This window comes from Trachypithecus francoisi, unplaced genomic scaffold (assembly GCF_009764315.1).
Source record: "Trachypithecus francoisi isolate TF-2019V2 unplaced genomic scaffold, Tfra_2.0 Lachesis_group10, whole genome shotgun sequence".
NCBI lineage: Eukaryota > Metazoa > Chordata > Mammalia > Primates > Cercopithecidae > Trachypithecus > Trachypithecus francoisi.
In genome coordinates, this window is record NW_022681455.1 from 36,939,383 (window position 1) to 36,951,863 (window position 12,481).

At 53.5% G+C, this 12,481-nt stretch overlaps 1 protein-coding gene across 1 annotated transcript; it reads left to right on the forward strand.

Annotated features, from left to right (window-relative positions):
- The first annotated feature begins 1,868 nt into the window (after window positions 1-1,868).
- On the forward strand, window positions 1,869-12,226 carry PI16 (peptidase inhibitor 16). Its single transcript, XM_033217009.1, is given in 8 exon segments — window positions 1,869-2,422; window positions 6,553-6,774; window positions 8,836-8,945; window positions 9,269-9,357; window positions 10,316-10,633; window positions 10,636-11,001; window positions 11,213-11,352; window positions 11,780-12,226. Coding segments are annotated over 7 exon segments (1,398 nt in total). The 5' UTR covers window positions 1,869-2,251; the 3' UTR covers window positions 11,335-11,352; window positions 11,780-12,226.
- The last annotated feature ends 255 nt before the right edge of the window (window positions 12,227-12,481 follow it).

The following is a 12,481-nucleotide window of genomic DNA, read 5'->3' on the forward strand; positions in this document are numbered from 1 at the left end:
AAAGATTCAACTTCATTATTTTGCATGTGGAAGTCCAGTTTTCTAAGTCTTCTTGAAAAGACTTGCCTTTCCCTCACTGAATGGTCCTGGTACCCTTATCTAAAATCGTTTGACCATATGTGTAAGAGTTTATTTCTGGGCTATTCTATTCCATTAGTCTAAATGTCTGTCTTTATACTAATACCACACTATTTTAATTATTGTAGATTTGTGGTTACATATTAAAATCAGAAACTGTAAGACTTCCAATTTTGTTCTTTTTCAAGATTGTTTTGACTATTTGGGGTCCTTTGAGATTCCATATAAATTTTAGGATGGATTTTTCTGTTTCTATAAAAATATTACGATTTGCATTTCAATAGGGATTGCATTGAATCTGTAGATTGCATCAGGCAACGTTGACACCTCAGCAATATCAAGTCTTCTAATCCATGAATATAGGATGTCTTTCCATTTATTTGTGTCTTCTTTCACTTTGGCAACATTTTGTGATTTTCAGTGTACAAGTCTTTTGCTTCCTTGGTTAAGTTTATTGCTAAGGGCCAGGCGCAGTGGCTTACACCTGTAATCCCAGCACTTTGAGAGGCCAAGGCAGACGGATCACGAGGTCAAGAGATCAAGACCATCTGGCCAACATGGTGAAACCCCGTCTCTACTAAGAATACAAAAATTAGCTGGGCATGGTGGCGGGCACCTGTAGTCCCAGCTACTCGGGAGACTGAAGCAGGAGAATCACCTGAACTCGGAAGGTGGAGGTTGCAGTGAGCCGAGATCATGCCACTGCACTCCAGCCTGGGCAATACAGCCAGACCCCGTCTCAAAAAAAAAAAGTTTATTGGTAATAATTTTATTCTTTTTCATTGCTTTTATAAATGAAATTGTTTTCTTAGTTTCCTTTTTGGATTTTTCATTATTAGTGTATAGAAACAACTAATTTCTATGTGTTAATTTTGTATCCTGCAACTTTGCTGACTTTATTAATTCTAATAAGTGTGTGTGTGTGTGTGTGTGTGTGTGTGTGTGTGTAATCCATCTTGGTTTTATTTTTACTTTTACCTGGAGACTCAGGCAGGGACAGGTTTTCTTGTCATCTTCCAAAGCCAGTGGGTAGGCTTTTTCTAGGTCCCTATTCATTGAGGAAGCAGGCTTCAAGGATCCCAGCTGTCTTCAAGAGTACTGGTTCCAGCTTCCTGCTTCATGAAGGCCAAGGCCTAGGTCATGGCCCCTGCAAGGTCAAGGTCATTATAATGCCAGCACCTGGCTGCAAAGCCTATTTCCCTTCCAATACCCTCCCCTCAGAGCTCCTGGTGCATCAGCTCATTCAACCTCCTGCTTTTCTGCTCTCTCTTGATTTAAGAAACAGACACATTATATTTCTATGTATTCAGAGCACAGGAGTCCCAGCATCCCACTTCCAAATGAGCATGTCAAGCACCTGCATTCAGAGAGGACACCTGGAAGCCAAAATTTTGCCATAGTGAAAGGCCTTATTCCTGAATACAGGTAGAGTGGGGAAGACCTTGGCCCCTCCCCCCACAGGCAAGAGTGTTGCCTCCCCATGGGGCTGGTAGCCTGCTAAGGCCCAAGCCACATGGGTGGGTTGTCTACTGTTACTGAGGGCCTACTCTGTGCCACATACCATACTAGGTGCTTTACATACATTATATGTCATTGAATCTTCCCTCCAGTCCTATGAGGTAGGTACTATTACTGTCACTGATTCACTTGAGAAAGCTGCCAAAACACAGATAGCAAGGGGCAGAACCAGGATTCTGATTCAGGTTGGCTCGGCCTTTTATCAAATACATCTGGTCTTCCTCTGTCCTTCCAAAAGCCTATAGCTTCCTCATCTTGCCCACTCCTCTGCGGATAGGGTCTGTGGTTTCCTTTCTCTTATCTATCCTCAACACACAGTGGGTGTGACCTGGGTGCAACCAGTCACAGCTCTGCAGAGGTTACTATGATTTTGCCCCTGAAGGATCTGTCCACAACTTAGGAACTCAAACAGCTTTTGGCCTGAGCCCCCGTTACCGAGAGAAAGGAGGTTTTTGCCAAGGACTCCAAGGGGAGTGCACTTGATGCTGGTCGGGACCCAAGGCACCCAGCCCTCCCTGAGACATTGTGTGAGTCGGGCTGGGCCTCAGACACAGCCCCCACTGCCCCACCCCAGCCAGGGTGGTGCTTGTGTGGGAAGGACTTTAAATCCAGCTGCCAGACCCCTGCACGGGAGAAGGAGAGACAGCTGGCCACCATGCACGGCTCCTGCAGTTTCCTGATGCTTCTGCTGCCGCTGCTGCTACTGCTGGTGGCCACCACAGGCCCCGCTGGAGCCCTCACAGACGAGGAGAAACGTCTGATGCTGGAGCTGCACAACCTCTACCGGGCCCAGGTATCCCCACCGGCCTCAGACATGCTGCACATGGTAAGTGTGGCCACGGCGCTTGCTGGCTGGGATAGAAGGGGTGCTGGCCAGGGTCCGTCACCAGGCCCTCTTACCCTGCTCCACATGCTGAAGCTATTTCAGAATTCTTCTCCTTTCTCTGGTCAGTGATAGAGTCCCCGAGTCCCTGACATTATGTTACATTACTTTTAATGGCAAAAACCACAATTACTTTTGCACCCGCCTAATAAAATTCACAGGCCCCTATAAGCAACCTCATAATACAGATGAGGAAAGTGAGGCTCAGAGGGACTTGTTGGGGTCACACAGCTGGTTGAGCCAGACCCAAAACCCTGGCTTCCCACTCCAATGACCTTTCCCCAGCACTTCCTCAAATGCATGTGCCCTCGGTGGGGGAACCCCGGAAGTTCTTAACACCTTTGTGAAAACGGTCTTTCACACACCTGCCAAGAAGAGGACAAGAGGAAGCAGGGCGGCAGGATGGGCATGGGCACCTGGGGTAGAATGCAGGTGCTAAGGAGGTAGGTGACAGCAGGATCCAGAAGCAGAGAGGGCTCTGGATCATACAGTCCGAATTCTGTCTTGGTCGCCTACAAAACCTGTGATTCGAGGCAAGTCCTGTAACCTTGCCGATCCCGTGTCTCATCTGTAAAAGGCGGTCAGAATTAGAGCTACGTATATACCAGTGTGGACTGAATCTCACAGATATCCTACTGAATGGGGGAGGAAATAAAATCTCTAAAAAATACACAGTAGGGTCTCTTTACATGAAGTCTGAAGACATGTAAAAATACTATTTATGTCTGGTGAAACACGCAGATGTAGTAAACATACATGTACATGCACACAGGAGACATTTTAGGGCTGGTTACTTCTCTTAGGAAGAGCTATTTATGGCAGGGTGAGAGGCGGGCTGTCTATATGCAGGATTAAAGGAGATAAAGTGAGAAATTCACCCCCTTCCTGGCTGGGGAGGTTGCTGGGCAGTGTTTAGGGATCAGGGACCCCTGGAGCTGGTGCCTGAGAGAACAGATGCACCTTGGGGAACACAACAGTGAGCCTGGGGCCCCAAACCTAAGTTCTAACCGCAGCCCCATGTGATCTGACTGAATTAACTCTGGGTGGACCCCTTTCCCTTCAGATGGAAACATGGGGCTGGCGATTCCTGCCCTGGGCGTCAGACAGGATGACATGTGAGAAAGATCAGGAAGAGCTCTGCACACACCCAGCACTGCTGTTCACAGCTGTGCCAGCCTGGTCATCCAGGAAAGGGAGACAACAAACCAGGAGTGGCAGACGCAGCTCTGCCAACAGCGCCCTGATTGAGGCCTGCACCTCATGGTTGGGCTTCAGGTTCCCCACCTGTAGATCCCTGATGCCCTGCAGTCTTGCTGGCTGAGACGGGGGCCACACAGGCTGGGAGCTGCTTCTCAGACAGAGGTGCACCTTGGAGCGGGGCAACATTCTGGGAGGCAGTTGGGATACTGAGGGGATATGCTGCTGCCTAATGGGGAGTGTTAGGAGGAGGAGGAGATGAGGCTGGGGCTGGGATGCCAGGAAACATTCAGGACAAGACTCAGGTTCAACCTCAGTAGTGGCGAGGGCAGGGACTCTGCAGCCAAATGGCCTGGGTTCAAATCTTGCCTTTGTTACTTACTAGCCTTGTGACCTTGGCCAAGTTAAACTCTTGGTGCCTGTCTCCTCATCTGTAAAATGGGGATAACAGTGGAATAATTCCCTTGTAGCTACAGTAGTTGTAGGGTTAAATGAGTGAATATGTGTAAAGCACTCAGAAGAATGCCTGGCACACAGTAAGTGCTCAATAAGTGTCTGATTAACACAAAAGAGGGAATGGATCCAGGGTGAGACAGGTGGGGGTTATCATGAACGCTTCCCTCTCAGCCTCCAGGTCTAATCAGTGCCAGTTTTGCCCCCCGAAGGTTCAATTGTCCTTGAAATGTAACCGTTCCCCCTACCCCGTTCTCTTTTTGGCACAACCCTGGTTCAGGGTTCTTTCATTCTTGAACCCAAGGACTCCTAGGATAGCCCCTACCTGTTCCCCAGCTTCTGGCCTCTGCTGTCAGAAAGAATAATCCAACACATGGGCCTGACCTGCTCAAAATCCTTCAGTGGCTCCCACAGCTCCCTACTGCCTCAGGATAAAGCTCCGGCTCCTAACTGAGAAGGCTCTGTGTGTTCTGGCCCCTGCCTAGCTCTTCATCCTCCTCTCTCGCTTGCCCTTTATTCTTCTGTAACCTGAACAGCTTGTCTTTTCCCAGCCAAAATGTTTCCCAGCTTCATGCCTTTGCTGATGTGTGCCTTCTGATTAGGACGCCTCTCCCCCCAGCTGGCTAATGCCTCATCTTTTTGGTGTCTCCCTCTCCACCTTTGGCTGGGCTAGATGGCCCTCTTTGGTGCCCTATAGTACTTGTTGCACATCTGTCATTTACCATGTGGTGGCCCAAATGACTTTTATGTCAACGGAAGCTTGGGCTTCTTGGTTCCTGCTGTTGTCCCAGGGCTGACACAATGCCCAGGACTGTTGAATGAATGAATGAACGAATGAATGAATGAATGGATTTGCTTCTAGATGGTGACCATGTGGCCAATGTGGGTGGGTGCTGAGTCTTACAACTCCACAGGGGGCTCTGGATGACTGACCGAGAATCCTTAAGACCAAAGCAATGACGCTAATGGTGGGGCTCCAGGTATCTTGTCAGAATGGAAATTACAGGCAGACTCTGTAGGGGGAGACTGCTTTAAGCAGGGCCCTGTCTCAGTCATCAATAGTTGACAAGTATCTGTTGAGCACCTACTATGTGCTAGTACTGCACCAGACACTGGGGATCCATCCATGCCCTATCCTGACGGCACTTACAGTCCAGCCCGGCACCTCACAGGTCGTCTCAGACACCCTGACCCTGGTCCCCAGCGCCCTGCCCCTTTCCCACTCCCAATCTCCCACTGTTGCCAGAGTTGAGAGAATCTCAGGGACCAGTGATTCAGGACAAAAATGTCCAGAGAGGGAAAGATACTCACCCAAGGTCACAGCTGTGGAGCCATCCCAGCCAGGTGCACCCATCCCCATGCCAGACAGCGGCTCCTGAAAGCCTTGAGCGGGTGGGGAGTGGGTGTGGCCACACAGCCACCTCCCCTCAGGGTCACCCAAGCTCTTGGCGCTTTATGGGCTGTCTGGCTCCCACAGCTGGCTGGGCCCCCATAGGGTGGAGCAAAAGCTGCCTCCAGGCCATGGATTTCCAGGAGAAGCCAAGGACAGCATTTAATGGGATCCAGGCTTCCCCTCCTCAATCCTTTGGGTTGGATGCCTTGTTAATCCCTCTTCTCACCCACACTCGGCCTGCCTCTCAGCCAGGGACACAATCTCAAAGGCCCTGAACCTAAAATTTCCCCTCCCACCATCTCACCTGAGGTCCCCGCTGGAGAACACTGTCACTGGGGTCTGACGGTGGGTTACCAAGGCTCTGAAAGTAGGCCCCTTGGTGAGAGGCCTGTGACATTCAGTGTCACCTAGAGACACTTAATTTTCTTGGAGAAAGGGGGTTGCCATTGACAAGGGTTGGGAGCAATTAGGAACAGCACTGGGGAGGGAGCCTGCAGAGGGTAAAGGCATGGGGGCTGGGTGTCCCAAAGGGAGGGTGGGGGCTTAGAGGGAGAGGAAGGTGCCAGCCCTCAAGTCAGGTTCCTGGTTGAATGGGGGTGAAATGGGCTGAATAAACGACCCAGCCCCTCAACATCGATCTCACCGGACATCCTGTGCTCTTCAGAGAAGTTCAAGGAGGCCTGGGAGGTAGGCAGGGGCATGTACGGCCACTTTTTTCACATGAGGCTTTTTATAATAACACTGTCACCAACACCATCTCATCCACTCCTCAGCCCTCTGAGGGTGCAGAAAGGTTAGACAATCCGTGCAGTCACACAGCTGGTGAAGGTCCAGCTCCTCGGCCTGGGATGGCGTCCTCTACCTGCCCACAGAAGCCTACCCAGAGCAGAGACCTGTTTCAGGCCATGCCCAAGAGTCACCCCGCTAAGGAGGTGCCGGAAGGATTTCCCCCACGACTTCCTCGACCTTTTGCTTGGTCCCCACAGCATCTGTGGGCATCCTCACCTCCCTTCTCTCACCTGCCCTGCAGAGATGGGACGAGGAGCTGGCCGCCTTCGCCAAGGCCTACGCACGGCAGTGCGTGTGGGGCCACAACAAGGACCGCGGGCGGCGCGGCGAGAATCTGTTCGCCATCACCGACCAGGGCCTGGACGTGCCGCTGGCCATGGAGGAGTGGCACCACGAGCGCGAGCACTACAACCTCAGCGCCGCCACCTGCAGCCCGGGCCAGATGTGCGGCCACTACACGCAGGTGTGGGCCCGGCGGGCGGGGCAGGGCGGAGCCTCGCGGCGTGGGGGTGGGGCCACGTGCTCCGTGGGCGGGGCCACCTCTACCTTCACCGTTCCTAAGCGTCCTCGCTACAGGAGGCGGGCCTCACTCCAGGTCCCCTCAGATAGTTTGCAGATCTTGTCCTCTCACTGCAGCTAATACGCTGTCTAAGCCTCTGACGGAGTCGGCTTCTCTACAGTCTTTTGAAAACCTAGGCCGCTAGGCCAGGCGCGGTAGCTCACGCCTGTAATCCCAGCAATTTGGGAGGCCGAGCTGGGAGGATCGCTTGAGGCCAGGAGTTGGAGACCAGCCTGGGCAACATGGCGAGATCCCTGTCCCTACAAAAAAATACAAGAAACTTTGCTGGGCGCGGTGGCGCCCACCAGCTACTCTGGAGGCTGAGGTGGAAGGATCACTTCAGCCCGGGAGGTTGAGGCTGCAGTGAGTCGTGATCGCGCCCCTACACTCCAGCCAGGGCGACAGAGGGAGGCCCTGTCTCAAAAAAATAAATAAATAAAAAGGAGTGGGGGCGGTGGGACATGTTAGGTGTCACAGAGCCAGTTTTATGGATTGTGGTTATTGACCTAGGCAATACTGTACGGTGCTCCAAGTGGTCCTGCCCCTCTTCCCCCAGATAGTGCAGGGCTGTTTGCCCTAGTAGCAGATAGTCCCTTAACTTCTCTCTGTGGCTCCTTTGCATTTATTATGGTGTCTAATTTGCTACTTGTCATCTGCCAGGGACTAATAAAGCAAATAGACAATTTTGTTTAGTTTTTCTTTTGCATTTAACAATTATGCATAACGATGAAGAGCAAATTGTGGCTGAATGAAGGCTTCAGGGAGATTTCTGATAGAATTTCCCGCTCCCCAGTCACACTTTGCTGCTGTCTGGATTCTCACGGCATTTTGAAAGTTTGGGCTTGCGGATAAGATGTGTGTGTGCGTGTGTGTGTAGGGGAATTAACATTAGTGTTACGGAATTATTTTTTCTCCTGCCAGTGCTTATGTGTTGTACAAATAGTAACATGACAAACAATTAAAAGAAAAGAAACCTACCATCTTCCCACCCATGTCCACCAATTCCCTTTCTTTTTCACGCTATTTTTAGTCTTCATCTTTTTTTTTTTTTTTTTTTTTTTTTAGTCTTTATCTTTAGGGAGGAAATCCCAGCAGCACCCACCCAGGTCAGAAAGTTGTGAGGGCCCAGCACCCTTCCTGGCCCTTTCTCTCTGGATCCTGCCACCCCTCCCTCTCCCTCCACCCTCACCCACTTGCTTCTGCAGGGATTGTTATCAGGACCCAGCAGGGAGTAAGTCAGCGCGGCTCCGCCCCAGCTTTCTCTGGGGCTGAGGGTGCATGCACTCTGGAGTTGTTTCTGCCCAGAAGGTGTTCAACACCGGGGAGACCTTCAGCTAATGTCAGCAGAGATTCCTGGGCAGATTGGGCCTAGAACCAGCAAGGAAAGGCTGCTGGTCTCACCCCATGGCAGCACACAAATGTTGTTGGACTTTTTGTTTGACAAAGACAGAAGTCATTCTAGCAGCTAAGAGACCCACACTGAGAAACAACCAGAACAGGTCCTGCTCACTTGTGATTTGGGGGAGGTTCCACTTTCAAAATGGCTCCTCCTGCTCCCCACCTTGGACTTTCCTTATTGCTGAGGTCTAAAATTCTACCATTTGAGATTCTTTCCTTTGCATATACCCTTCATTTAAAGTGCAAGGGCCTCTAGGAAGAGCCCACAGAAAAAATTAATGAGGGTATATCACAGTCCTGGAGCTGAGGGAAGGTTTTGAGAGGAAAAGAGGCCTGGCAAAGTGGTGTGTGTGGTTAGCGGAGGAGCGTAGACGGTTAGGGACAAACTCCCCCATCCCTCCGCCTGGTCAGAGTTTTGTCCTGAACCTGCATGGCTTTGGGAAAGTGAATGTCACAGGCTATAGGGTGCCTCTTCTCCCCACCCCTGTAAGGCGGGTGTAGTGGGATGCCAGGAAGGCACCATGCCATCTCGCATGGGGCTGAGCTGCCAGGTTTGCCCTCCTTCAGGTGGTTTGGGCCAAGACAGAGAGGATCGGCTGCGGTTCCCACTTCTGTGAGAAGCTCCAGGGTGTTGAGGAAACCAACATCGAATTACTGGTGTGCAACTATGAGCCCCCGTGAGTGCCGGGGGGAACCCTGGACATGGAGGGGGAAGGCACAGGCAGAGCTAAGGGGAGGGCAGAGTTGGCCACAGCCTGAGGGAGTGGGAGAAGAGGGGTCAGTCTGGAGCTATACCATCCAGGGAGCTGTGAAGGCTCCGATGGTGGTCTGCTCTCATCGGCCAGAGAGGGCCACGAGGAGCCCAAGATCGCCCAGCAAGTCAGTGGCTGGCAGTCAGGAGACCCAAGGGCACATCCAGAGTAGATGTGTGTATAGGAGTTGGGGAGAGGGTTGGGAGAGGTCGAGCCCCTCCCCTCAGCATCCTCCTGACCTCCTGTAGGGGGAACGTGAAGGGGAAACGGCCCTACCAGGAGGGGACTCCGTGCTCCCAATGTCCCTCTGGCTATGGCTGCAAGAACTCCCTCTGTGGTGAGTCCACGGGTGGATGGGTAGGGGCAGGGGGTGTGGAAGGGATGCGATGCAGACTGGATGGTCTAAGAGCCTCGCTGGACTGAGCGGGACGTGGGCGGGGGAGGGGCCGGGCTGGATGCGACCACCTGGGGGCCCTGGCGGCTCCCTTAGCCCTCCACGCGCAGCCACTTTGGCGCCCTGTCGTTCCAAGTGGCCGGATTTCAACCCTTCAAAGGGAGGATGTTAGAAAGTCTGGCGGCTTCGGGGGGGCCCGCGTGAGGTGGACGTGGCCAATCGTTAGGGTCTTGAGGAGTGGGCGGGGCCAGGCCGGTGGGCACGGTCAGAGGACTTCAAGAGGGCGGGGCCGGCCTTGCCGGAGGAGGAGCCCTGTGAGGGACAGGGATCCCGCTGGAGAAGTCCCCTGAAAAAGGGCAAGTACGAATGTAGAGAGACTTGGACCGGGAGGAGCAACTGTGTCAATCACCAGAAGTGGCGTTTCTTTTCTTTTCTTTTCTTTTTTTTTCTTTTTTTTCTTTTTGACAGAGTTTTGCTCTTGTTGCCCAGGCTGGAGTGCAATGGCTCGATCTCTGCTCACCTGCAACCTCTGCCTCCCGGGTTCAAGCAATTCTTCTGCCTCAGCCTCCCAAGTAGCTGGGATTACAGGCATGCACCACCATGCCCGGCTAATTTTGTATTTTTAGTAGAGATGGGGTTTCTCCATGTTGGTCAGGCTGATCTCAAACTCCTGACCTCAGGTGATCCGCCTGCCTCAGCCTCCCAAAGTGCTGGGATTACAGGCGTGAGCCACCGCGCCCGGCTTGTAACTTTTATTTTCAATGAGGGGCATATCGGCTGGAGAATGTGTGTGTTTGTGTGTCCTAGTAGGACATTTGATCGCGTCACTTGGTTTGCGGTGCGGTGAGAGATGTGAGGTCCTGCTTGCAGCACTCATGCCAGTTCTCCTCTGTCTTATCAGAACCCATCGGAAGCCCGGAAGACGCCCAGGATTTGCCTTACCTGGTAACTGAGGCCCCATCCTTCCTGGCAACTGAAGCCTCAGACTCTAGAAAAATGGGTACTCCTTCCCTAGCAACGGGGATTCCGGCTTTCTTGGTAACAGAGGTCTCAGGTTCCCCGGCAACCAAGGCTCTGCCTGCTGTGGAAACCCAGGCCCCAACTTCCTTAGCAACAAAAGACCCGCCCTCCATGGCAACAGAGGCTCCACCTTCTGTAACAACTGAGGTGCCTTCCATTTTGGCAGCTCACAGCCTGCCCTCCTTGGATGAGGAGCCAGTTATCTTCCGGAATCGACCCATGTTCCTATCCCAAAATCAGCAGACAAAGTGACAGACAAAACAAAAGTGCCCTTTGGGAGCCCAGAGAACTCTCTGGACCCCAAGATGCCCCTGACAGGGGCAAGGGAGCTCCTACCCCATGCCCAGGAGGAGGCTGAGGCTGAGGGAGAGGCTGAGGCTGAGTTGCCTCCTTCCAGTGAGGTCTTGGCCTCAGTTTTTCCAGCCCAGGACAAGCCAGGTGAGCTGCAGGCCACACTGGACCACACGGGGCACACCTCCTCCAAGTCCCTGCCCAATTTCCCCAATACCTCTGCCACCGCTAATGCCATGGGTGGGCGTGCCCTGGCTCTGCAGTCGTCCTTGCCAGGTAAGGCCCATGGCATCGGTCCCACTCCCCTCCTGGCTCTGGAATGGCAGTGTCCTGCCCCAGCTGTAGGTGGTATGAGCACGGTGGGGCATGCGCCCTGTGAGTAAGAGCTTCCTCCCTGGCTGCTGCCCCACCTCCTTGCATGGTGGGGTGGGCGGGACAGCAGGCACAGCCGTCTCTAGGCTGAGGCAAAGCCGCTTTCTTCCCACAGGTGCAGAGGGCCCTGACAAGCCTAGCGTCGTGTCAGGGCTGAACCCAGGCCCTGGTCATGTGTGGGGCCCTCTCCTGGGACTACTGCTCCTGCTTCCCCTGATGTTGGCTGGACTCTTCTGAAGGGGATACCACTCAAAGGCAAGGCCTGGTGCGGGGGGCCCTGGCCTCATGCCCACCTAGATTGTCTTCCTCCAAGTGAGAGGCCACAGCTTCCTGGGCAGGTCCTGCTCTGTGGCCCAGCAGCCCCCCTTCACCCCAACTTCTGGCCAGATTCCAGGCCAGCACTCTTGTCCTCCTGGGAGGCGTCTACAGGGGCAGCCCCTGGCACTGCCCCAGGAGTGCCTTGGCTCTGTCTGGGTAGGCCCATCCCTCAGCTGGCTGCAGGCTGTTCTGAGGGGTATTCACACGTGCCCACTCTCAGGTTGTCCTGTGGCTATCAGCTTCTCTCCTAGACAGAGGATCTCAGGCTTCCCAGGAACCCCTGGGCCCCTTCCAGTCCCCTGGCCTCTTCCTTGAGCCATCTGAGTCCAGGACTGTTCCTCAGAAGTGCCTCTTGCCTTCTCAGGGTGAAGAGGTCAGCTGTCCTCCTGTCATCTTCCCCACCCTGTCCCCAGCCCCTAAACAAGATGCTTCTTGGTTAAGGCCCTCTGGAAGGGAAAGGCTACGGGGCATGTGCCTCATCACACCATCCTGGAGGCACAAGGCCTGGCTGACTGCGAGCGCAGGGGGCCGCCTGAGGACTGCACACCAGGCCCACACCTCTCCTGCCCCTCCCTCCTGAGTCCTGGGGGTGGGAGGATTTGAGGGAGCTCACTGCCTACCTGGCCTGGGGCTGTCTGCCCACACAGTATGCGTGCTCTCCCTGAGTACCTGCGTAGCTGGGGACGGGGATTGCAAGGGGCAGATGAAGGACAAGCCCCACTGGAGTGGGGTTCTGTGGGTAGGGGAGGCAGGGACAGGGAAGGAAAGCAACTCCTGACTGTCCAATAAAAACCTGTCCAACCTGTGGCAACTGTTCCTTCTCTTTCACATCCCCCTCCTCTAAAACACTCCATTTAGCCGGGCGCGGTGGCTCAAGCCTGTAATCCCAGCACTTTGGGAGGCCGAGACGGGCGGATCACGAGGTCAGGAGATCGAGACCATCCTGGCTAACACGGTGAAACCCCGTCTCTACTAAAAAATACAAAAACTAGCCGGGCAAGGTGGCGGGCGCCTGTAGTCCCAGCTACTCGGGAGGCTGAGGCAGGAGAATGGCATAAACCCGGGA